Genomic DNA, 25,808 nt, shown 5'->3' with positions numbered 1-25,808 from the left:
CACCAAGTTTCGTCTACCCCGGTCTTTCAGTGTCCCAGGAATCCTTGACGGAAATTTGGACATGCGATATATTATGACCTGCGCGGCGGTCATAATAAGATGTGGAGGTTGAACCAACTGTTTTTATACAGAAAATAAAGTTTGTTTTGCTTTAATAAATGTCTTAATCTTTTTTAATGTCAATTCAGATAGTTGATTGCCTCAGCCAGCTATAGCCTCATGACCTTTAACCTCTACCTGTGACCCCATGATCTTTAATGCCTTATTAGTTAATTTAGGTTTAATTAATTGTTGGGTTTAATGAGGATCCTTTAATCTGCTTGAGAGGTATAAAACAAACATTGCACACCTACTAATTTCATCAAGAATTTATGGTGAGTAAGTACACCACGTTTGGTAAAGATCCTTTTACCAGTATGGGAGATATCAGCTAATATCTATATGTGATAATATACGATTTTGGCCCAATAATCATTATACCATGGTCCATTCAAAGCTGTATATCTTTTTTCTGGTACAAATCTGCACAGTAGGCACCTGCAATTCTTAATCTATGAAATTACGGTTCGATTGATACCAAATCTCCTTTTGCTGTATTTACTTCCACCTTCAACCCTAATTCGCTCAGACTAATAATACAATGTGGTTTTTGAATGTTAAAAGTTGCAATTGGTTAATACTCTTTTGAGAGGTGGATAAAATTTGCCACGTGCGTGGACCGGGTAGTGGAGAGAAGTAAATTTGCACCTCACTTGCTTGTAGGCCTATGACCACCCCTAACACCACGTCCATTTAGCAAAATACTAGACACTCTTTCAGCGCTCTTGTCTTGTAAAACATAAGACAATGAAGGATACAAAAGATAATTCAACTAGGCTATTGGGGCTAAACGTGACTTATGCGATCACTTTGTAACACTCTATGGCGAGTATAGTGTCACAAGTGGGAAGTGACGCCTGTAGTCTGTTTTACCACCTCAGATTGCTAAAGGCATGGGAGAGGTTTATCAAGACATCCCGATCAAAGGTAGGCAACGATGCGTAAGGATAAATGCTGAACATATCGAAGCGTGTTGTCAATCTCTTGAGTTTCAATCAGTAGGGCAAGGCAAGGGTTATTGTTAGAAATTTGCTGTGAACTTGTGTGGTCATCATCCCCACAGGCTCTGATTGAAGTAGTCGTAGATAAATGCATGCGTTTAATGTAAATGTCGAGACTTGAGGGCTTCAACAAAACGGGTTTCAAAAGACCACAAAAAAGTAACGATAGGTTTGCCTTCGATTTAGAGACAAATGTGACAACGCGAGTAGGCTACATGTATTCGCGCTCTACTTTGAGAATTTCAGCTACTTGAAAAAGCGTCATTGCATTCACTTTGACATAAGCCTTTTTTGCTGTTAGACTTTCTATTGACACCCCAACATAACCTTTTATTTGTAGATCGTTAGTTAGGTGGTTTAGAGGCCCGTATCCAAAAGTTTTAAAATACAATTTACACACAGAGGTAAAACACGGCTAACATGAAATGCAATATAATATTTTGTTTGAATAAGTTGGGCATACACTTGCAACAGAGCTCTGCATATCTCGTGAATTCCATGCTTGGATGTTTGTTGGCTTTGCACGTTATTTTAAGGCTGCAACCGATGGCGCATGCTCCGCTTGTTCAGCTGGATTGAAAGTGTCAGTATCTTGTTTCACTTGAGTGGTACATCATGCTTGGTCATGCCTGCACTGGAGGTAATTCGCCTCACTGGGGCGTCAGTGTGGTGGCTGAAGGGATAAACGGCTCTGGGCTTAAGTTTGATGTCTGTTTTTATAGCCTAGCGGCCTATCGACTGCCAGTGTTAGACTATTTGTCCCTTAATGATAGTCGTTTGGGGGTATTAATTAGGCTAGAACTGCATGAATCTTTACTGAAATGCATTTCGGGTAAATAGCCTGGCCTGGAGTAAAACTTATAGAAAACCTTCTCTCCTATAGCTCCGTGTCGTCACCATTTATTTTCAGAATTAGTCCTAAATGCGAATTTAAAAAAAAATTAAAATCACCACCGCAAATTCTCGCAGCAGGATAGGATACACATTTTTTTTTAATTGTGACAAAACTACTTCTGTCTTTGCCCGATATGGCGTTTAGGCTAAGTTATAGGCTAAGGTAGGCTTACCTGTTTTAGGCCTACAATGTATTTTAGGCCTATAACTGAACATTTTTGTTACTATAGCCTAAACTATATTTTTGGGGAGCCACTATGGTCGTGATGGGTTAAGACACATCTTCAAGATACTCTATTCTAGCCGACGGTCACCTCTAGGAAATGTGATCAACGGCCTGAAAAACCATCCGTGGTGACTCTTCTCATGACGAAATTTCCCGCATACAGGCCTAGCAAGAGGCGCCTCATCTGGAACTTGCAACGCCCCGTATGTAAGAGGAAAGCTATATATGGTAGTGGAAGTAGGTGTGGCGAATGCTCCAATTGTGGTCACATGACTTGTGTTGAGAGAATTTGTTGTTCAAGGGATTTGACTGAGAATCATAGCGCAACGTCTAGGCAACCACGTTACCGTGTATTTGTGAAGGCATAACGCAATGGTGTGCAATTCCTAAACTGTCGCCTTTTGCATGATTATATTGTTCTTTGCAGATCAGATGACCAATGTAGGCTAGATAGCAGTTCTCTAATCGCATCGTCTACCTTTTCACTTGAGTAATCGGAGTGTGAGATCAGCGTTGCATGACTCAACACAGGAGTTGCATGCAGTCATCACCTACTGTGCTGGATAGTGGGTGCGTGAACTTAGGATTCAGAGGGAAAAGATAAACAACGAATAAGGTAGGTGTCCATAACCTATAAGATAGACAATGGCGCCTTAAATGGGGTCGATGGGTTGTTTACAGGCAATGTCCTACTGAACTGTATAGTCTCAAGTTCAGTGGTGTAACATTGTGTCTTATTTGTTAGTGCGTGAAGGCTACATACTATCATGAAAATCGCGCTGTGATTTAGAATGTTTAGGAGACAAATGTTTTACATCCGATCGTTGTGTTGGAATGCTTTAGCTATAAAAAAGCCATAATAAAGCAGAGGGACAGCAACACGGTTGACGCGGATCATGTTGTCAACTATAGTCTACATAAGAGAGCAGCACTGAAGCTTCAGCATGTTTTGTCCCTCCAACACTTTTCATTCTATCCGTAACCTTTGGTTGCTCGTGTAGGGTGCATTGTTGCCTCATTTTGTTGCAGTGTGCCATGGCATTAGTGACTCGATAATCCTTTTTCTGCAACAAAGGACTTCTCGTAAATAGCGCTGAGCTGGCTGGGGGGTGGCTGGGTCAGGAAGGGCTCGCGTGTAGTACGCAGTGTTTTTTTTTCTCGATGTATGGAGAGGGGAGGAGGAAGGGAGGGGATGCCCCAGTGTCAAATGCAGCCACTCTGCGCTCTTTTATTTATCTGAACGTCAGGCCATGCGATGGAGTTTATGTTTAAATTAAGAAACGGCAGGGATTAGGTAATTGTGCTTGACGTTGCAAGCCTATTAAATGCGTTACCTCGTTGGTTGAGCTAAAACTGGGTCTTGTGTAACTAGGGCATTGTGCGCCTTGTTTTGTCCCAATAACATGGTTATCCTGTGCAGGAGCTGTGTGTGTCTAACTGTAGCTAGTGTCCTTCAGTCGAGAGGCATGTGCAGTGGAGGCCACTGGCTTTCTTTTCGTCATGCTTTTGTTAAACAGGCACACAATGTAAACGTTGGCCATGTTTCTATGTGAATAGGTGGACGTGTAGAGTAGCTCTTAAATCGTGTTGGTGTGTAGTTCAGTTATTCAGTCACCTCAGAACTCGATCAGGGCAGCTGCTACTGTGCTATTTTGAGGTGCACAGTCTACAAGTTAAACAGGGCGATTGAGAGGCTGCAACTGTACTTTGGATAACCTGTGAATTGCAGTGATAAAAGACAGGAGTGTCTCAGTGCATGGCTGTTAAGAAAAGTCTACATCCTTGTGCAAATGAACAACGTTTACAAAGAATACATCAGCACATGGACTTCTTTTGACCAGGACCTCACTAAAAGCTCAACATATTAGGAGTTGAGGAGCTGCATTTGGCCATCCCTGACACTTTAGTCAAACGCATAGCTCAGTCATTGGCTACAGATAGTATATGGCTTACCTAACACAAGCAGGAAGTGAGTGTCTGGCTCACACTGTGATGAAGGTTTGTGATGGACAGAACGTTATCCTCTACGCCATCTCACTGTACATGGTATCACAAGCAAGTTAGTGGGAACCTTAATGCTTTACTGCCTGCTGCCTCTATTGACATGAGAGACTGAACTGAAACTCCATGTTAGAAAGTCTAATGGCAATGGGGCACTTATTTGTCAATTGTGTGATGGTTAACCATTTAATTAAACAAAAAACATATTTGTTCTGTTGCAAGCACCAATTTTGACTACATCAGACAAGATCATGAGAAGTCTTGAAAATGGACAGGGTTCAATTAGAGTATTTTAAGCCAAATATTGAATGATTAGAATGAGCAATGTGAGTGAGCAATTTATGTTCATTTGTGTTTTAAATCACTAATATTCCATAAGCAAGGTAGAGGACATCTGATCATGTGATGTCTGTTTTCATTTTGATGACTAGGAGTATCAGATTCACAACTTAGACCTTGTAAATCATCAAGGAGTGTCATCCTAAACTGACACAGGTTAAGCTGTCCTGGAGCATAGATAGATAGATAGATAGATAGATAGATACTTTATTGATCCCCAGGGGAAATTCAAGGTCTCAGCAGCAGCATACATACAACAAACACATTCTTTAACAGCAGAAAGAGTAATTAAAGTATATAATATAAAAACACAACTAAGCAGTAAGGACAGTAGAAGATAAAGAATATGCTAAATATACTAAAATACAAATTATACTTAAAATACCTAATACCTAAAATACAAACACTTAATACAATATATAAAATACAAACACTTAATACAATATATAAAAATATACTAAAATACAAATTACAAAAATACAAATTATACTAACACTTAATCTAAATCAATTCTAAAAACAGTATCCACATAGTAGTGATTAATAAATCAGAGGCGCTTGCAATGACTGAGGCAGGGACTGAGCCTGTGATTCTCTGTGCATAGTAAGGTATGGTAAGGTGCTCTAAGGTGCTCTGTGTGAATGAGTGTCATGGTGGTAGTGCAATGGTGATAGTGTCCATGGTGATGGTGCAAATGAGTAAGTCAACAGTGCAACAATGCAGAAATAAAGTAAAGTAAAGTCTATATATTTAACTATTTAAGAAAATGTATAAGTGTGGCCACAGTTCGGCTGTGGCATGGAGGGGGGGGGGGGGGGTTATGCATATGTGCTAATGTGCTAATATGGGGGGGGGGGTATGCATATGTGCTGATGTGCTAATATAGCATGCAAACAGTGAGTCATAAAGACAGTGGTACAAGTGGCTAGTGGACAGACAGTACCAAACATGGAGGGGGTGAAGAGGCAGACAGACTATGTACACACACAGACAGCATAAAGCATAATCATTTGTTTGGGCCTGTTTTTACTCCAGAAATGTACTGTAATTCACTTTCGGTATAAATGCTGGACAGTTTTGTTCTACCTGTGTGTGTGTGTGTGTGTGTGTGTGTGTGTGTGTGGATGTGGATGTGCACACAAACATATCAGAGTCTGGTGCTGGCCTTCAAATACTGCTTTTATCCAGTACAAGAGGAATACATCAATAATAATTTGCCAGGCCCATGTTCCTCTTATAACACTGTTTTATTTTCATCAAGGGATGTGTTTTTAAGCCTGTTGATGCACATGTAAATTCCCTCCGTGTTCATGCCTAAAGAAAGTGATACAAGCCACTGATGAGGCTGTCATCAACGCCCCAGTTGTGGAATTCCCACCCAGACCTCTTCCATTCATGACCCTGGGTTGGGACTAGCCCCCCACTGGCCTACACAATAGGAACTCCCCTGGGCCATCGTTCTCCTGAATAATACCCTCCTCTGTTTTCTTTTCAGTGTGGTACCGATGAATAGAGGAGGCCAGCCCTTCTCTCGATGTCTCAAGCCAATGTGGAGAGGTAGCAGTGGGGAGGGATAAGGAGAAGTGGACGAAGAGGAGGAGAGGCTTGCGCTCCCCTGCCCCTTATTTAATTAATACACAGTTTACAGTATATGTATTTATTTATTTATTTATATTAGGGTTTATTTATTTAATCTTTTTATGCAGAGAACTGATGCCTTCTCTGAGCACTTGGATTTGCATTTGAATTTATTGTTCTGTGCTGACATTCTGTGGGTAATTGTACCCCACTTGGATACTGTGAATTGGGAAGACATTTTTTTTCTGCCTATGACAAGTGGTTTGTGTGGTGTGGCGGGGGGTGAGTCATGAACCCCTTCCACCCCCACACATAACCATCTCCCTCCCCTGACCAGTCACAAGCCTGCCTCTCATGAAAGCCATGAGTTTACCCTTACACCAGAAGCCCAACAATAAGAGAACAGGCAAGCGCATTTCTTTCTTCAACGACCAGGGTGTGACCATGAAGGAGGCCTCCCAGAATGCATCTGAAGGGCCCTACTATGGCCTGGGTGCCCTGGCATCAGAGCAAAGCCACGGTGCCACCTCAGGAGCGGCCAGCTCAGCTGCCGAGGGGCAGCGTATGTTCCTGAACTCTGTCATCTTTAGCCCAGAGAAAGGAGAGCAGAGCCATGGACATTACCAGCAGATGATGCCCATGAAGTGGGCCCTCCAGAACCCCTCCCAGCAACCTCAGCAGAGGCCCACAGGTGGCAGCTGGTCGCAGGGCATCACCATGACGACCTGGACACAGAACTTTGCCCCAAACTTGACTTCCCAAAACACTTTCCCAAAGCAGATTCCTTCTGAGGATATCTCTGCACAGCAGCAGCAGCAGCAGCAGCAGCAGCAGACCACCTCTGCTAGGACTGGTGAAAAGCAGCAGCAGCCACAACAGCAGCACCACCAACAGCAGCAAGTGCCCAGCTCGTCTATAGAGGCCTATAGAGATTCCACTAAAGGACATGCTATGGACTGGGAGCAGCAGCAGCAGCAGCAACAGCCACAGCAGCTGCAACAGTCCTTCCAGCCAAGCCATAAACCTGCAGCACTTAACGCACCGCAGCATTCTGGATCCAACCCGGCGGGGTCCTCTGTGCTCCAGCCTTTCCAGGTGGCCTTTGGACAGCCTAAACAGCACCTGCCGGCTGGCTACTATCAGGTGTTCCAGCAACAAGGTGGCAGGACGTTGCCAAATTTGAGTTACAGCATGCAGACTAACTCGCAGCATCAAATCCAGTCCCTGCAAAAGCAGGATCAGCAGCATGTGCAGAGACAGCAGCAGCAGCAGCAGCAGCAGCTGATTTTGCAGCAACAGCAAGAAATGCAACACCAGTACCAACAGCAGCCATTAATCCATCAGCAATCAGTGCAACAGCAGCCACACCAACTTCAGCCACAAACACAACAGCAGACGCAGCAGACACAACACATACACCAACAGACGCAACAGAAACAAACACAACACATACAGAGCTCTGAGCAAATGCAAGAGTTACAGCCACACTTGGAGCACACCTCTCAAGTCCAACAACAACAGCAACAACAACAACAACAACAACAGCAGCAGCCCATGCAGCATATACATTCACATCAAACACTGCAGCAACAGAAACAGGTGACACAACAGCAGCCACAACCAACTCAACAGCCTCAACCAATTTCCCAACAGAAAAATGATCCACAAATTCAGCAGCACAGTCAACACATCCTAGAGTTTCATCTCAGTAGTAGTCAGTCTCACACTCTCGCCCAGTCCCTCTCAGATCAGCAACAGACGCAGGTCATGAGCCACTCTCATTTTAGTGATAAATCGGCCAAGGACATCCAGTATCCCCCTGATCCCCAGCAGTCTCCTCCCAGAACTCTGCAACCCGAGGAGCCTCTGCAGCCTTCCCACAGGTCACGGCCCCTCTCCAAAGAAGACGGGGGAGACAACCCTTTCCTAGTCCCTGCGGAGCAGAGCCAGGGCCCTCAGGGCTTCCAGGAGCCCCAGAAAGGTGCCTCTGATGGGGCCACGAGGGTCCTGGTGGGGGAGGAGGTGAAGGCGGCGCCCACAGGGGTGATCCAGAGCACACGGAGGAAGAGGAGGGTCTCCCAGGAGGCAAATCTCGAGACACTGGCACAGAAGGCCTCCGAGATGGAGTCCCTGCCATCACAAGTCATGAAGGTAAGGGTGCTTTTACTCTCATGTGGTCCTCAAAGAATTCAAGTCATTTGTTTATTAATTTGCATTTCTGTGATACAATGATAAGGTTTTTTGTAATGTATATTAAGAGCGCTTTATCTTGATTTTGAGCAAGTCAGCACAACAGAGTTGTGCTCAGGGTTGACCTGGTGTAGTTAGTCCATGAAAGAAGAGGGAGTACATTCATGTAGTCATACAATGCACCATCATTTACATGATATCCAAATTTGGTCCACTACATTCAAAAACGAGTGAGGTTCAATGGCCAGAATGACTCCGTGTCAACAAAGACCCAAACGTTTATTCTGTTCTAGCACCAATTGTAATTTCTCTTTGTTCACATGAGCCTGTAGCACACTGTGCAAGCATTCAAGGTATATAGCCAAAACTACAATGTGATTTTAGCCTGTTGCGTTACCAATGCTTGAGTCATTGTTTATGTGACGATTTAACAATGATTTGATTCTTGTATACAGATTTGCATCCTTACTAGGTAAACAAAAGACACTTTATGTTTTTGTTCTTTTGATGTTCAAAGAAAAGATAGTGTAGCTTCATCCCTCTGATTCCTACTGGGCCACTGCTTAAGTGCCTGGTGCAGAGGGCTGTAAAGGTGTCACTTCTGCACTAGTTATTCAGGTTTCAATTGTGCTCACCGAGGCCGGCTGGGAGGTGAGGAGAGGCTGCTCGAACAGGCCTACAGTAAGGCTGCTGCACTGGCCGGCTGTGATCATACTAGCCGCTGTCAACAAAAGGCCCCTGCTTGCTCGTTCCTTAGAACATTGTAGATAAACATGAGCTGGGAGAACCCTTGTAAAACAGGTTTATTATGTAGCTGACTTCTCTTGTTATGGGGACAATGAATGGCTGGTTGTCAGTGGTTCACAACAGGAACGAACTGTCACTATGCCACTTTTATTGACCAAAGCCAGGTTACTCTGACTTGAGTAATTAGGGGGTCTGATGTCAGCTCGGCTAGGAGGTAAGTGTGCTGAGGACAATGGACTTGTGATAGGGTGTAAAACGTAGCTCTTGCTTCTGTTCTAAAAATAGCCTTTCATATTTGGTATGACAATGCATTATTTTGTAAGATGGTTGGGAGTGAGATGAATAGTTTCCTTTGTGTGTGTGAATCACTAATGGACCCCTAATGCATGATCATGAAAGCCTGCTTGTGCGATGAGTCTTTAAGCGACATGCAGCTGTCCTAACTGCCAGCAGAGTTATATTGGTTGTAATAATATTATGATCTGGACTAAATAGTGTTTGATGGGGCTCTTGAAAACATGTAAATGTGTGCAGTTAAGGTAACATTTCACTGCTTTTGATTCTCTGTTGTTTTTTTGTTTGTTTTATCAAAGAAAATGGCAAATGCACATCGCAGTAATCATACGGCGCAGAGGGAGACAAAACAGCCAATGTTTGTAATTGTATGGAGCAGAGGCATATGCATTTGACCTGTGCAAGTCTGTGTGTGTGTGTGTGTGTGTGTGTGTGTGTGTGTGTGTCAGTGGGAGTAAGAGCATATACACGTAGTTGTAAAAATTATAACATTTTGATGTTCACCTTATTATGCATTAAATAAATCTTTAGTTGGTGTATGGCAGTTTAGCCATTGTCAACAGACTGAAAACTTGGCCTTGACAAAGAATCATTTTAATATTGAATTTGCATAGGGACCTACTGTAGAGTACAAGGTGCACATGAGCTTAAAGACCCGGGAAGGACTAAAGAGAGTGTGTTTCAGTTTTGCCATATTATTGGTGCACAATGTATTTTTTTTAGTTCTCTCTCTCTCATTCTGTGGTACCTTCACCTTTGTTTTAGAAATGTGTTTGTTGGAAACTTGAATGCCATCTGTCATGCAGCCCATGCTGTAAACCATGACATTCCCACCAGACTGACTGGTAAACAGCATCATGGACAGACAATGTATAGAGGACCTTCATTAGTGTATTACACACTAGGATTGACATTTACCCACCTGCGACACACATATACACATTGAGTATTGTAACAAACTAGACCGAACAGATTCCTAGGGAATGAGAAAATAAATTTGATTTTAGTTCCGTTTTTGAATGTCAGAGGGTTAATGTTTGTTTTGATTGCATAAGTCTTGGTCAGACATTAAACATGAAACCAGGAAATGTGCACTTACCTGTGATCTGTTGATATCAGTTCATGGTCAAGTATAATCAACAGCGCTCTCTCTCTCTCTTTCTTTCTTTCTTTCTTTCTTTCTTTCTTTCCTTCTTTCCCATCAATTTCCTATCACCCATAGGAACCCCATAGGCCCTGGAGTCCACCGTCGGGTCACTGCCCGAGGGATCGGGAGATGGAGGGTTTGGCAGCCAAGCGTCACCGGGACGAGTCACTCCTCCCTCTCATCATCCCTGTGTCGGTACCGGTGCGGCCCGTTGACCAGGGCTCCCCTCCGGAGCGAGACCCCACAGCAATTGGCCACAGCTGGATTGGCCACACCCCCTCCCACCAGGAACACAAGCCGTCAGTCATTGTGACGCGTCGCCGCTCTCTGCGTAGTTCTCTGTCCGACAACTCTGGCCAGGTATGTTCAAGGCAATGGCAGGATAAATGCCATTTTTAAATTGTATGGATTTAGTGTTTCTCTCGATTAGTGATGATCTAGCTATTCTGATAGTGGTACGCATATTTTTAGACGCTTCCGTTTATTAGACATTGGCATTCAGCGTGGACAGTTTTTATGGCTCTGTGCAAGTGCATGTTTTCGGATCGTCTATACGCCTGTGGTTCCCCATCTTGTGAGCGTGGTATCGCAAGAACGTCTCAAGGCACCTTCTTCACATTTGATACGAATGTTACCTTAGACCAGTGGTTCCCAACCTGGTGTCCACGGACCCCACTAGGGCTCGCGCAAGAGGGCCTTCAAGGAAAAAAGGTTGGGAAACACTGCCTTAGACCAACTGGTTAGATTTGGGAGGTCAAGGTTCAAGTTCACTGTGACCACATGTATGTCCCATTCTTGTGAACATGATATCTCAAGAATGCCTATTTAGTATGAATGTTCCCTTGGAATAAAAGATCAACTGGTTAGATAGCTTTCAACTATATAATCTTAATTTATGACATGCCTCCCCACACAAATATATGTCAAACAGAAATTCACAGCTGTTTTAAACTTACAATCAGACTGAATACAGTCTGAATCACATCAGGTTTAATGTTGCTGTTTATTTAGTCAGATCATTATGATCATGATTTTTAGTTATGATGTAGACTGAAGCATGCATTGTGCATCTGTAGTGGGGAATGTTTCATAATCCAGGACCCCGTTATTCATCATGGTAAATCTATGTCCTCACTCTCACACCGCTAAACTGCGGGGCCTAAATGTAATCACAAAAACTCTTTGGCTCTCAAAAGCTTTTAAGCACCACCATTCTCACTCGCTCTCTCTCTCTTTTTCTCTTTTTCTCTTACCTTTTCCTCCCACCATTTTCCTCCTCCAGAACGGCGGCCCAGAGGACGAGAAGGACGCCGACGGCAAGTCTGGCAAGGTCAAGCGCCGGCCGCGCCCCGAGCCGCTCTTCATCCCGCCGCCCAAGCCGGGCACGTTCATCGTGCCGTCGGTCTACTCCAGCATTACGCCCTACCAAAGCCACCTGCGCTCTCCCGTGAGGATGACCGATGGCGCCGGTTGCGGCGGCGGTGCCCAGGCCATGCCCCCCTACACACCGCCGCCCATCCTCAGCCCTGTGCGCGAGGGCTCCGGCCTCTACTTCTCCACCTTCCTCTCCAACGCCGCCGCCGCCTCCGCCACGGGGAGTCACGTCCTGCCCCCGGTGGTCACCCCCAAGTCTGCCACCCGGAGCCTGCTCCGCTCCAGTGAGCCCATTCTCTTACTCCTCTTTCACTCATGCTTAGCCCTGTGATACCGTTACATTATTAGTCTTTTTTGGACACTTTTTGGTCTTTTTTCACTGACACAGACTGATTTGGATACATCTACAGCTCTGAAAGAGGCCACTGCAGATTTGAATATGACCGCCAACTCATTTGAATGTCATTCAGCAACTGTAGGATGACATCAGAAAAATGTGCAGCCGTCTCTTAATTTCCAGAGCTGTATATGATGGTCGATTATTTCTATTTAATCTCTTTCTGCTACTGAGTGCTAGCACAGCTGCACATTTCTCCCCTGAACAATGATTTTTAGTCATCAGTTTTTGAGTCATCTGTTCAGTAAGGAAACTTCATACTACAGTCAGTTTCTCTACTTGTAGTTGTGTCGGTCTCCATAATGTTCCACTTTGAAGTTCTTCAGTGTTATGAGCCTGTGGATGTCCTGAGAGGGAATGAGGAACTGAGTTTGGGCTTTCACTTGCTCTTTCAGGCAGCTGTGACATCACGCCTCCTGTGCTCTCTGCCATGAGTGAAGCCACACCAGTCAGCCTTGAGCCGTGAGTAATGTACACACACACACACACACACACACACACACACACACACACACACACACACACACACACACTGATTGACTGGGAAGAGACGTGCTAGTCATTCACTCTGTGTACTCTGCTGAAAGTGTGTTTTGGTGGTAGTAACAAAATGCAGATTGAGCACTGCACATTATCCCCTTGTATTTGAATAAAGGCTGGTGAGGTCCAGATGTGTCCAGCTTTGCTAATGGAGGCTCTTTCCGCTCTCCTTTGTGTTGATATCTCACAAGCAGTTAGATTTCTTGATGCTGAACTGCTATTGCATCCTCAACCCACTCCTCAGTCCTTTAGAACATACACAGCCCATGTAAATATGGTGGGTAAACAGCTGCTTTTAGACGGTCCATAAGAATGACACTGGCTGACCACACACAGATTGTAATCTTAATGTGGTCAAGATTTCTGAGAACTATCGTTTCCACCTCCTGAGAACAAACTGCTCTGTTGACATGCAGCTTAGCTGTCAAGTATGTGGCTTTGCAAATGTGGTTAGAGGTGGGTTTTGTTCTCATGCCAACCCCTCCGGTGTCCCTGATTGGATGCTGCACCACTCTCCACTCTCCTTTCAGCGAGACCTTGCCCCCCGTCCTGTCTTTTGTCGGGGTTTTTTGGCTGGCTGTCCAAGGAGATTTAGCCAGTCTCCCAAAAAGCGTCTCGCTCATCCAGATTAAATGCGTGATCCAGGAAGGTGTGTGTGTGTGTGTGTGTGTGTGTGTGTGTGTGTGTGTGTGTGTGTGTGTGCGTGCGTGCGTGCGTGTGTGCGCATACGTTTGTGTGTGTGTGTCTGTGTGTGTTCATTGCATCAATATTCTTGCCTCTAGTAAAGCATGAATCACATGGGCCTTCCCTTATGACTACTAAGAATCTGAGAGCCCAATGTCTGGCATAGTGACTCACTTGTGTGGTTCTGCTGTGGATTTGGGGGAATACACAGCGAGGAGACAAAGCACTTCTTGTTTCCGGGGTAGAGGAGGAAAAAAACGTCAGCCTTTCACTTAACCCAGCAACCAGCCTGGGCAAAGGCCATGCAGATGCAGTCTATAAAGCCTCCTCTTTCTCTCCCAAAGCATGCAACTCACATTTCCATTGTTGACTCTGAATATATCTTCAAGGATATTGCCTTGTTATATACTCGTTTAATATTAATGACTTGCATAACATTTAAAGATGTACAGCTGCCTTTGCCTGCTCCCCCTTTTTCTTGTGGGCATTTGGGAGACATTGGTTGTAAACAGCATGCATCTGCGTGGTGGCCGTGCACGCGTTTCAGATAGTATCACTGAAATGCGGCTCCTCGTATCTGTGGCTGTCATCTAAAGGAGGTGTGTGTCAGGCTATGGCATTTGGCATGGGGAGGGGTATGCGGTGACACATAGGCTTTTGAGTTGTTACGAAAAAACCATATCCTTTAAGCCATTAATTGGACTTAAGTCATCTGTCTTTGAGAGTTCAGGGATCTGTGCTGCTCATGAAATGATTTTTTGGTGTGAGATGTAATGGACTGGTGGGTTATGTAAGTACGGGTGAGTGTGGAAGTGGTCCTCTGTTCTAATTTGGCATAGTCAGTGGTCCAGAAGCCCTGCGTTTGAGTGGGAGGGTGTGGGAGAACATGGAGCTCTGTGGGACAGCAGCTCTGCTTGGTGCCAACTGCTCAGCTTCTCCTATGCTTGCCACCACACACACACGCGCACGCGCACGCGCACACACACACACACACACACACACACTTGAACACACTCTCTCTCACTCTCACACTCTCACACACACACACACACGCACGCACGCACATTTTGACACACACATACTGCACACACACTGCCCACAGAGTTTCTTTTAAACTTGCTCTGCCATTCCTGTGCCTGTCTTTATTGTTTAATTATTGTGTGTTTTCACAAGCGTCAGATGTAGACCTTGTGTGAAAGGCAACTCTCTTGAGCGCCTGGTTGTCTCCATGGTGACAAGGGTCTGTCCTTGAGTAGATAAATGTCAGGCTGAGGAACACTAAGATATAGACTTCAATGCTGTGTCACATAACTCATGTGCACCTCTCTCTCTATCTCTCTTTTTTTCTCTCTCTTTCTCTCTCTGTCTCTCTCCTCTCTCTCTTTCTCTCTCTCTCTCTGTCAGTTTGGGAAGGGAAATAGTGTGGCTTATGTTTTAACTGGTCTCCCTCTGTCTGTCTCTCTTTTTTCCCCTCTCCCCTCTCTCTCTGTCTCTCTCCGACCCTTTTTCAGACGGATAAACATTGGTGGTCGCTACCAGGCCGAGATCCCCGAGCTGCGCGACCGCTCGGTCTCTCAGTCCGACCAGCACAAGGCGGAGCTAGTGTGGGCCCCGCTGCCCGAGCTGGACGCCCAGCCCAAGCTGCTGGAGAGAGGTAGGTCGTCGTCGTTGTCGTCGTCGTTGTCGTCATCCTGGGCTCCACAGTGCCAGATTTTGGTTTCTCCACAGGAGGCATCGCACCACCACCACCGCTCCGCTTTACTGCAATCCACACACAGACCACTGAAACAGAGAAGTGAAATTATAACCCTACCACATTACAGACAATTGGGAATAGGAATCACTCGTATGACACGAGTGATTTAATGTCGCAACAAGAAGGAGGCATTTCCTCTTGCTGTGGAATACTTTGATTTGCTGGTACAGTGTTATAACACTTAGTTCCCTACTGCACGGATAGTTTGGTTAGTTTCTCAGTTTTGTAAGGTTAAGACGAAAGTAGAACTGTATTTTCCAAGGTATGGAACATTGATTTTTGCATCAGATGATAAATAAGGTGCGTGTAGAGGCAAGAATGTGTTGGTGCATGTTGAGGCGAGAATGTGTTGGCCATTGTTTTCAGGGCTATGTTGTTTACACCTATTGATTTATGAAGCTTTTATTTTACAGTTTCAGTGCCAGTTCATCTTACTTCTGTGTTGTTAGATTATATAATTTTTTTCTACTCTGATTCAATGGTGTAGCCAGTTGCACCCACTACACTTGCATTTCGATGTGCTACAACCTAGAATACAGTTCAGAAAATGTCTAAACCTGATTGTACGTTAATAATCTGGGTTTTCGCCTGATTTGGGCTCGCATTTTTCACGACATTGTTCCCCCTGCAGCTTCGGTAGCAAGTGACTGCTACGCTAAACCCCCACTTGCTAGCGAGCTAGCCATCAAGAAACCAAGCTAAACACATACAGGGCTCACAATAAAACGGTCGAGCAAACACACTGTTCAAGAGACTATCAAACCTCATTACAAAAACGAAGTTCACCCAAGGGTAGGCTGCTTACAATTTCAACAGCAACAAAGCCAAGTCTGAGTCCGTTTTGCAGTCTTCTTAGAAACTACAATCTGACTACATTTTCGAGACACGATTGGATACTTCCGCTGAGTCACATCCGGATGTGTTTGGACCGCGACCAGAACGTTTTTTTCTTTCGTTTTTTCCGCGGAGAAGCACTAGGGGGAGACGAAGCACCCACCAAATGACCCAAAAAGTGTTGTAGAACCATCAGAACGACTCTCAACCTGCATAATTAAGGTCATTTTTGCTAAAATTGTTGCATAGGGCTTTTTTAAACTCAGTGATTACGAACACTTAACTACTTGTATAGTAAAGTGGCATTTGATGTAGACTTCATAAGATATTCATGAAATATTTACAAAGGCTGGAGAGAAAAATGGCAATGCTGCTTTGCATTTGTTGGACTTTTATTTTGACAAGTTGTCGTCGTTCTGTCTTCCACATTCATGAAAGGTTTGGTATGAATGTTGAGTCATGTCTCATGAAACAGTCATGAATGCTTTATGTGCAGTTTATGACAGCTGCTATGAATGTGTTATGAACTCACCTGTCAAGTAAAGTATTACCATAATCTTTTTGTTTCAAATGTAGGAATATATATGTGTATGTATGTTTTGACAGGATATTATTAACTCTCTTAAAGACTTTTTGCTTTGTATAATACACCTGACTAAATAAGTGAGTTTAAGTGAATAAGTGAATATAAGAGCTGGGAAACAGATGTACTAAGGCAGCGTAACATGCGCCTTTGTCAGTCTGCAGAAAGCACACGCTATGCCTTGGAAATTTGTCACCACAAAACAGATGTGCACTGTTTTTTGTACATATGCTGCAATACCTAATCAATTGCTTTTAACACTTCTCCTTCCATATGTTTGCGCGACCCTGACCTTTCAATTTAGTGCTCATTCAGTATGACCCCTGACCTTTCAATTTAGTGCTCATTCAGCATTCCCATAGCAGGCAGAATGCATTTTTTCATTCATGTGCATTCTGTTTGCACATACAATGCCATGTTATAAGGCCCATCTTGAATGCTAAAGCCTTATCCCTGTGTGCCAATGCATTCAATGATCAATACATTCTTCTAACAAGCTTCTAATAAGCCAAGGTGAACCCCATTAATCCCATGCATTCTTCACTGATAGAAATGGTCTGATTAGCGTCTACCTTTAATGAATGTTGACTTGGCTCGTTTCTCCTTGCCACCTTGTTTCTATTTTCTGTGCCGCTTGTTTGGCTGAACAGATGCTAGTTTGCCTCTGGTGGTGGTGTGCCCGTACCCTCACCTTTTAAAAAGATGCCTCATTAAAAATGCATGTGTTTCACTCAGACTGAGGCCAGCAGCTTATCTTAATGCCTTCAAGTGGGAGTCTGCATCTTCTGTTACAAGGCAACTCTTGTTGTTCTTATGAAGTTGTCCTGGATTCAACTTAATGATCATTTACTGTCTCTTTCCTTCTCTTTGCCTCCCTCATTCTGTGTCCTCTCTCTCTCTCTTTCTCTACCCTCCCTCCTACACTCTTTTTTTTTTTTCTTTCTTTCTTTCTTTCTCCTTCTCACTTCCTCCCTCTCTACATGTCTCTCTCTATCCCTTTCCTCTTGCACTTTCTTTCATTCTTTTTTATTTATTTTTCTCTCCCCATACCCCCCCCCCCCCCCCCTCTCTTTTGCACACTCTCAGTGAACAACCTCCTCCACCTGGCGTGCTCCAGTGCCCTGACGGGAGGGGGCACTAACCAGGAGCTGGCCATGCACTGTCTGCACGCGTGCCGGGGTGACGTGATGGTGAGTGTCTGATTGAGTGGTCCTGCTCGCTGTCCCCAGCAATGAGCTCATCCCCCAGTGAGTCACGGCTCACCTGGCCCTCTGGCCACAGCTGTGCGTCTGACCGCTGGCTCGATCCTCTTAACACCTCTTAGCACCTTAAATGGCCCCTCGACTGAGTCAGAGAGGGCTGAGCAATTATAGTGACAGATGAAAATGTTGACTTGTGACATACACGTGCACGGTACACACACGTATGGACACATGGGCACTCACACATAACGTATGCTTGCACGCACACCCTGGTATCTGTCACGTCACACAATGCCACAGCTTCAGGGCTTGTCTGAAATCTGAAAGGTTTTATTCAGAGACAATAACTCGTGTTTCTGGAAGGTATTGGTCTTATTTAAGGAAGGCTTTCTTAGGGTTTGTACTTGATGGTCAGTAATGCTGTGGAACTCTGTACCTAGTAGAGATGGCATCCGCCTCCAGCTGTGTGTTCATAGCATTGTTGTCAAGGAGATGGAGGCTGGCTGACTTGCCCACTCACTCTCTCCCACGCTTCATGGTTTTGTGTGGTATGGTAGCATTTCAAACTATATCCACAGACAGTCAGCTGTTGTGAAAGATTATTAAACCTGTTAAAACCTGTTTTTGGCTGTGCAAGGTGACTTGACTGCATGCATGTCCACATATATTTCTATGATTGCAACACACACACACACACACACACACACACACACACACACACACTCACACTACAGTTTTGTGGCATGTGAATGTTTTGTGAAACTAAAGTGAGAAAACGAAACTGATCTTTTTTGCAGGGAGCTCTTTCCCTCCTGTTGTTGGAAACTCCCATATTTCCCAAACCTCACCCGCTGAGCAACTACCACTACTCAGGTACTGACATTCAAATGTTTGAGTTGAGTTTGTGATCAAAAGATAGGGAGATAGATACTTTATTAGGGCGTACTCACACTGGGCAGGGTTCATTTGTACCGTGCCGGAGTACGGTTCTCCCCAGTTCTTGGTCCGGACACACACTGCATACTATCAAACTGTACCCAGGCACGGTTGAGCTGCTGTGCTCTATAATCTTTGCATAGGTGCGATCATAAGCCCAACCGTACCATCCCAGAGTCCACCTCCTCAAGCGGACCGGGTACGGTACGGAGCAAGCACACTGGTCATCAAACCTGACTTTGGGGGGTCAAACGTACTTGAGTACGGTACGGGTGGCATACTGTGAGGGAAAGGAAATTTAGGCAACTAGTGTCTTATGTGACACACACAAAAAACAAGAGAAACATGCAATAGTATTCTACAAAAGTTAAATATAGTGTTATTGTGATATTCTATGCACCAGAGTCGACCAAAAGAGCGGTTACAATGACTGAGTATGCGCCATTGACGGCAGTGCAGTGATGATATGCTATGATTCTGGATGTTTGTTTGAGTTTCTGTTGTGGCCTACATGGGAGTCCGCCCTGTGTTTATGGACATAATTACAGTATGTATGTGCATTATCATCATCATCAGTCAGTCAGACCTCAATGTTGTGTCTGCTCTGTAGGATCTGACCACTGGACGACGACGGAGAAGCGCTTATTTAACAAAGGCATCTCGGCCTACAAGAAGGACTTCTTCATGGTCCAGAAACTGGTATGTGCTCCTCCCGCGCACTCACAACTCTAACATCTTGGAAGTTTGTCTTTGTCGAGGAAAACCCATGAACAGATGGCTGACCCTGTGCTGTGCGTGTGCGTGTGTGTGTGCGTGCGTGTGTGTGTGTGCATGTGTGTGTGTTCACAGGTGAGCTCAAAGACGGTTAGTCAGTGTGTTGAGTTTTACTACACTTACAAGAAACAGGTGAAGATCGGTCGGAATGGAGCTCTCATCTACGGAGACGTTGAGCCACCAGAGACAAAACCAACAGAGGAGGAGGTGGACTTCAAGGTTTGGAAAAATTAAAGTGTGTGTGTGTTTTGTGTGCATGTGCGTACATGTTTAGATGACATTGTCCCAATAAATATTGTATTCATAACTGTCTATTTGCTGTTTATTATTTGTGTCTCTCCCTCGACCTAAGCAGAGCTCTCAGAGGTTGGAGCCTGTCAAGCAGGAGGACGACAGCAGGAAGTGGGAGAGGTCAGCTGACAGGAAGAGAGAGAGCAGTCCCGGAAGAGTGACACAGTCCTCAGTCACCACTGAACACGTATGTGGGAGAGAGGGGATGGGGAACAGAGGAGATGATTGCACTCCATCAGAAGAGGAAGCTGCTCCTTGCTTTTAGAAAGGGCTAAAGTTGGCCAATTCAATGAGCTGCAGAGATGCCTCTTAACTGTATTTAGTTTTGAGACGCGTCAGTAATGACGGTGTTGAACTCTAGTGCCATCTTGTGGCTTGTAGAGGATGTGCACATGTGTTTTTTTAGCTAGTGGGCTTTGACCTTGCTGGCCTGGGGCCAGGTGATTGTTGGGCACAAGTTGTGCAATGTAGAGTTCTGTTACTCCTGTCACTTTCATAAGAGCTGTTGAGTTGAGTTGTGACATTTCCAACTGGACAGATTTTCAAAACAGTTAGACAAACCTCAACAAAGAGTTGTTGGTACAACCTGCCTCTGATTTTGTTTAAAGTCAGCAGACCATGCATGCAGTGAATCCTTTACCACTTTAACAGTTTAACTAAGCATGTACAGTATTTGAAGAAATTGGAGGACACAAATGTCTCATCAATATTGTGTGTGTGTGTGTGTGTGTGTATATAGTCAGATAAAGTGTCAACACAAAAGACCCAGGACAGCAGTCAGAGGGACCAGGCTGTCTTCGCTTCCCAAAAGCCTGATCCTGGACCTGTGCATAAGAGTGGCACCTCTGGATCCGCCACCAAAGGCTCAGCTGGGCAGGAGGGGGAGTTCCCGTGCAAGAAATGTGGCAGGTGAGTGTTGCCGTCTCAGCCCAGAGTGAGGGGGGTGATACATGGGGCAACTTTATGGGAATGCACCGGAACAACAGTACTCAGGAACATTGCCCAGCAGCATTGCTCAAAAATGTTGCTTTGTGTATCATCAGTTTGAGTCTCTAAGTAACCAGTCAGTAAACATGCAAGGTGAAAGCTAGGCTAATATTCCTAAATAAGCCAGTAGATGTTACTTGAATGAGATGGTATGCTTTGTTATCATCACCAGTCATACCGCTAATCTCTTCCTGTGGTTCAGTCCATAAAATTGTTATTTAAAGGCCCACTACTCAACTTAGTAAAAACAATTTAGAAATCATTGTGATGGTTAAATGACCTGTTGTGGTGAAAATGGCAGCTTTCCCTGCTCCCCCTATGGTCTCCTAGCAGAAAACCAGCCTTGCAAGATCTGCAGTAGCGTCCCAGAAGTGTCTGAATCAGAATGTCCTGTGAGAAGCGAGAATAAGCGAGAAACAGGAAATGCTTAAAATTCTCTGGACATACACCCTCTCCCCCCCCCCCCCCCAAGCATGCCAGCTAGCTATCAGATGGTGGCTTTAAGAACCCTTAAAGGTGTAGGTTTTTGAACATTCTAAGTTCCGCAAAAATTTAAGGTTCTAAAATTCTATGTTGAATTCAATGAACCCAGATATTCTTTAGAATGTTAATTTCCCAACATTCCCGTCACACCGGTGTGACGGTACTCCTTTAAGGGTTAATTTTTAGATGTTCATCATGGCAGAACCAGTGAAAAGGCCAAAGACACAGTTGTGAAATATGTACCCCAAAGCTGTAGGCGGTGCTCTGTAGAGAAGAATGCGACAACAAAAGTGAGAAATCAGCGAAGAAATGCCTAGAATTACAGAACGGTCCTGTTAAGACACTCAGTGACCATGTGCTGTGTATGTAGAAGCTTAAACAGAAAAACATCAAAATAAATGCAATCGTTAAATTTTTTGGAATTTCTATAGAATAATAAGTTAATTGTAAAGAACAGCTCAATAGTCTTTATACACTGTTTGTCTGTAAAGGCCAATAAGGTAAATTTGTATTGTCAGGTACAATACAAATTTACCTTATTGGCCTTTACAGACAAACAGTGTAAATAGTATAACAGTAGGCCTAATGAACCTCTTCAATATAGCTCAATAGTCTGCTTGAGTCTCTGCATGAGACGCCTCACAGTGCGTGTCAGGTTTATTTATATTTCACAGGAAACATTCTGACTTTAATAACGCAGATAGAAATCTGTGGTTTGACCAGCTGTGAAGGCAGCCTTGCCCCCCATCAGATTCTAAAGAGCTGCCCGTGGCAACGAGCAGCTTGTTATTATCAACTGTCTCCTAGCAACTGGAGCACAACTGAGATAGGCAGTGCCATGCCCCTGCGGTGTGTACAGTTACTCTGCCTAGAGACCGTGTGCACTCTCTGAATCACTCTCACCTTTCATAGTCTGTCCAGCTCAGTGCCCTACTTCCACAGTCCACATCCCAGTCAGTCTGCAGACTATACAAGCCACAGAATAATTGCACAGTTCTGCTGGGATGACTGTCACCGTGCAATTAGATAGTTATATTTGTGTTACCTTTATTATAAGTCTGCCCAGCCAAGTACTGAGATGGGTTTTGAGCTGGCAGAGGACGCGCAGAGATGACTTACCCTGTACTGTCATGATGAATCAAGTACTTTACCCTTGCTGAGCTTTTGAAGGAAGAGCTGAAGAACTACTAACTAAAACCATTTTGGTACTGTAAATAAAATCTGATCTGAAAAGTATTAGTGTGGTATAGCACAGTATGTTATGCAACAAAGTGTGATGGCAGTGGATATTTTGTGGTTTCTTACAGCGAAACGAAAATCGCCCTTATAATTAGGGGTAAGGTTAAGTTAGGACATTAGACTGAAATACTTCTGCACACAGATAAGTAAAAAACAAAGCAACGTCTCTGATGTTTTGAGTGCGTTGCTCTACTGTATGTCACACACAGTATTATTATTAACGGGAGCTGCTATGGTGTGCCAGTTGTTTTCTTTATATTTTCTCACACAGATAGGTACTAATCACATAGACATACAACATAGAAATGTTGTCATTTGTGAACAATGTCTTCTGCATACATTTCACTGTGGTATGTTTTGACCCTGTGAATTTGACCCTGTTGATGTTTGTCCCTCCCTCTGCCCTGCTCAGGATCTTCTACAAGGTGAAGAGTCGCAGCGCGCACATGAAGAGCCACGCCGAGCAGGAGAAGAAGGCGGCGGCCCAGCGGCAGAGGGAGGCCGAGGAGCGAGCGGCCGCCGCGGCTGCCCTCTCTGCCGCCCGGCAGAACGGCGCCCGGGGCGAGCGCGGAGCGGGCGGCAAGAGCAGCAGCGACGACTCCTCGGATGAAGACGAGGATGCCAACGATGAGGATTGGCATTAGGTGGAGGGAACAGAAAAGTCGGAACTTAGAGCTGTGGCAACAGTGTGGTGTACATTCAATGGCATCCTCTTTTGTCCTGTGCTGGACGAAATGACATTTCAACTGATGTGAAATTTCAAAAGACCATACAGTTAAGTGTGTGTGTGTGTGTGCGTGACGTGTGTGTGTGTGTGCGTGACGTGTGTGTTTGTTTGATGAACAGTGTTGTACGATCTGATGGTTAGGGTGAGAATGTCCTAAAATATACACCATACTGTAAGATGTCTCCCACCTAAACCCGCCATGGCTTCTAGCCTGTAGGAGCAGCCATTTGCTCTTTTAGTGTTTGTGTGTTTTGTCAGTACATGAAGACTCAGTCAGGGACATGGATGTGTGTGCAAAAGCCGTGCGTGTGTGTCTGTGTGCATGACTGTGTGAGCGCGAGTGTGAGTGAGTGTCTACATGTTTCAAAAGCTATCAGGGGTTATCTACCTTATTACTTTTCATTATTTATGGTTTGATATTCATTCGAAAACAGAGGGCTACTAGAAGAGAGTGAGCACCACCACTCTTGTCACTCTCACTCTATTTCTGGAGAGAGCTGCTCTGTCCAGGTCTGCCATTCAAACCAGTTCAGCACTTTTGATGCCCACACGCCAGTGAAGAGACCCTCTCGGACGTCAGGCCAGTGGGTGAGGAGCGGATCCGCCCTCATCACGGGGTGGATCGCTATCTATCACTTTGATTATATCTACCATGAAATTAAAAAACAAATGTGACGAATAGAGAAGGAATGAGTGAACAAGGACAGATAAATGAGTGCACAAAGCTGAGCTGTGCAGAGGACACTTTGTTTTTGTTTGTTTGTTTGTTTTTAATTTTTTTTATCTGCATTGCTTTTTGTCTTCTCTTTCACCTTGTAATTCTCTCTCTCTCTCTCTCTCCTCTCTCTCTCTCTCTCCGTCGTGACTGCCAAAAGCTTGCTTGGCCGTGTCTCTTTCGTGCTGTAAGTGAAGCGCCAGGTCTCTCCTCCTCAGATGCTCCCTTCTCCTCCCCTCTCTCTGGACTTCCTGTTAACGGTCTCTCCCTTTTCAAACGATAGCCTCTCTATGGTTGATGCCTTGTTTGTTTTTCAATTGTTCAAAGTAATTTAAAAGTTATGACTCTGATTTTTATTATTACAACAACAGCTACTATGATATATTTTTAATCACTATTACTGTACTGTTGTCTTGGTTAATTACTGATGATATGATAAAAAAAAAAAAAAAAAACTTTTTATTTTGTTGATAAAAAAACATGTTTGATAAGTGTTACATTTTTTCCCCCTAAATGATGTCCGTTAAAGTTCTGTTGATGTGAGTGGTCAAAGGTGATACATATAACGTATACATATAACAGAACAGCAGTCTTTGACAACAGACTCTGCACTCTGCATTTAATGCATATGTTTCAGCTTTGATTAAACCTACCCCCCAAAGAGCAGCATTAAAGGTTTAGTGAGCAATGTTTGCTGTAAAAAGGAACATGCTTCTAGATTTAAAACCACAATGGGCATGCTGTGCACTTTGAGTCTTGCTGTGAGGCGTTTTGTTATATAGAGTCATTTACATTTTGTAGGCTCAGAAAAAAATGGCTTATAGATGCAATAAATGGCCTGATACAGGAACAAGAACAAAATGCACAGTAACACAGGGAAACATGGTCTTTTTAAAAGCCATGACTTCAGAATTTGTATCATTGTTGTGAGTCAGCAAGCATTTTTATATCTTGGCAGGAAAAGCTACTTAGAGTTGGTGTGCTGTCGTTTCCTGACATGATTTTGAAATGGGTCCTCTGTGACAAAATCAGCATCTCTGCTTGGTTTCCTGTCAATCTTCACTCGATCTCTCGTCTGCTTACCTCCTCTGCCAAGTCGCTCAGGCAACAGCCAGTGCATCTGCGTGTCTACGCCATGAGGATATTGGAGATGCGATCAGCCAAGAATGACAACACTCAGAAATGCTAATTTGTGGTTTCTTCTGTATGTGTTTGTGTGTGTGTGTGTGTGTGCGTGCACAAATGTATGAGAGAGGGAATAAGCTTGCAGTGCATGTGAGTTAAAGCTCATGTGTTTGTGAGCAAGTGAGTAAATTTTAGGTCACATAAATTGTAAGACAAAAAACTCATACCCGATTTTCCTTGACTGTTACATTGTTTTTTACTCAGTGTTTTTGTTATAATTTTATTGTGGTTTTGATCGTTTTTGATTTTCATAAATACTTGTGGGCATTGTGTTGAAATTACCTGCACAGCTGAACTTTCTTTTCCTCTTTTTGTTTGGTTACTCCATAGCCCAGCCCCCTCTCTTATGCAACCAGCCAAGGCAATCAAAGTGTTTGTGAAGACAGGTTTATGATATATTATGTGTAAATGACCCTCATTGCTATTTTCATAAAGGCCTTGTACACTAATGGTGAAAGTGGGAATGAATCCCAGATGCTTTTTACTACAGAGTTAATATTTGTTTTCATTTGATTTTTTTTATCACTTGTGATTTTGTATAATAAAATAAGCAGGGTATAAAGCACCCTGCAGAATGAATGCTGA

The 25,808-nt window shown here is 44.2% G+C and overlaps 1 protein-coding gene across 2 annotated transcripts; it reads left to right on the top strand.

Annotated features, from left to right (window-relative positions):
- Positions 1-920: 920 nt before the first annotated feature.
- On the top strand, positions 921-25,808 carry mideasb (mitotic deacetylase associated SANT domain protein b). 2 transcript variants are annotated; one of them, XM_042071672.1, is made up of 13 exons: positions 921-1,026; positions 6,056-8,289; positions 10,592-10,876; positions 11,799-12,174; positions 12,683-12,749; positions 15,023-15,165; positions 17,771-17,874; positions 18,684-18,759; positions 19,433-19,521; positions 19,672-19,815; positions 19,952-20,074; positions 20,627-20,796; positions 23,009-25,808. In XM_042071672.1, the coding sequence occupies exons 2-13, from the start codon at positions 6,493-6,495 to the stop codon at positions 23,238-23,240; spliced, it is 3,606 nt and encodes a 1,201-aa protein (XP_041927606.1). In that variant the 5' UTR covers positions 921-1,026; positions 6,056-6,492; the 3' UTR covers positions 23,241-25,808. The 2 variants fall into 2 exon arrangements, with proteins under 2 accessions (XP_041927606.1, XP_041927605.1); XM_042071671.1 differs by lacking the exon at positions 921-1,026 and adding an exon at positions 2,484-2,836.

Source organism: Alosa sapidissima, chromosome 19 (assembly GCF_018492685.1).
Source record: "Alosa sapidissima isolate fAloSap1 chromosome 19, fAloSap1.pri, whole genome shotgun sequence".
In the NCBI taxonomy this organism is placed as follows: domain Eukaryota; kingdom Metazoa; phylum Chordata; class Actinopteri; order Clupeiformes; family Clupeidae; genus Alosa; species Alosa sapidissima.
Note: the sequence above shows the minus strand (reverse complement) of the source record. Positions and strands in the feature narration are given on the sequence as shown.

Bases quoted from the DNA above. Each gene is read 5' to 3' on its own strand.
- mideasb (XM_042071672.1), top strand. From the start codon at position 6,493: ATGAAAGCCATGAGTTTACCCTTACACCAGAAGCCCAACAATAAGAGA. The intron at 18,760-19,432 runs GTACTGACATTC...TCTGCTCTGTAG, and splicing joins GAGCAACTACCACTACTCAG to GATCTGACCACTGGACGACG. The intron at 20,075-20,626 runs GTATGTGGGAGA...GTGTGTATATAG, and splicing joins CCTCAGTCACCACTGAACAC to TCAGATAAAGTGTCAACACA.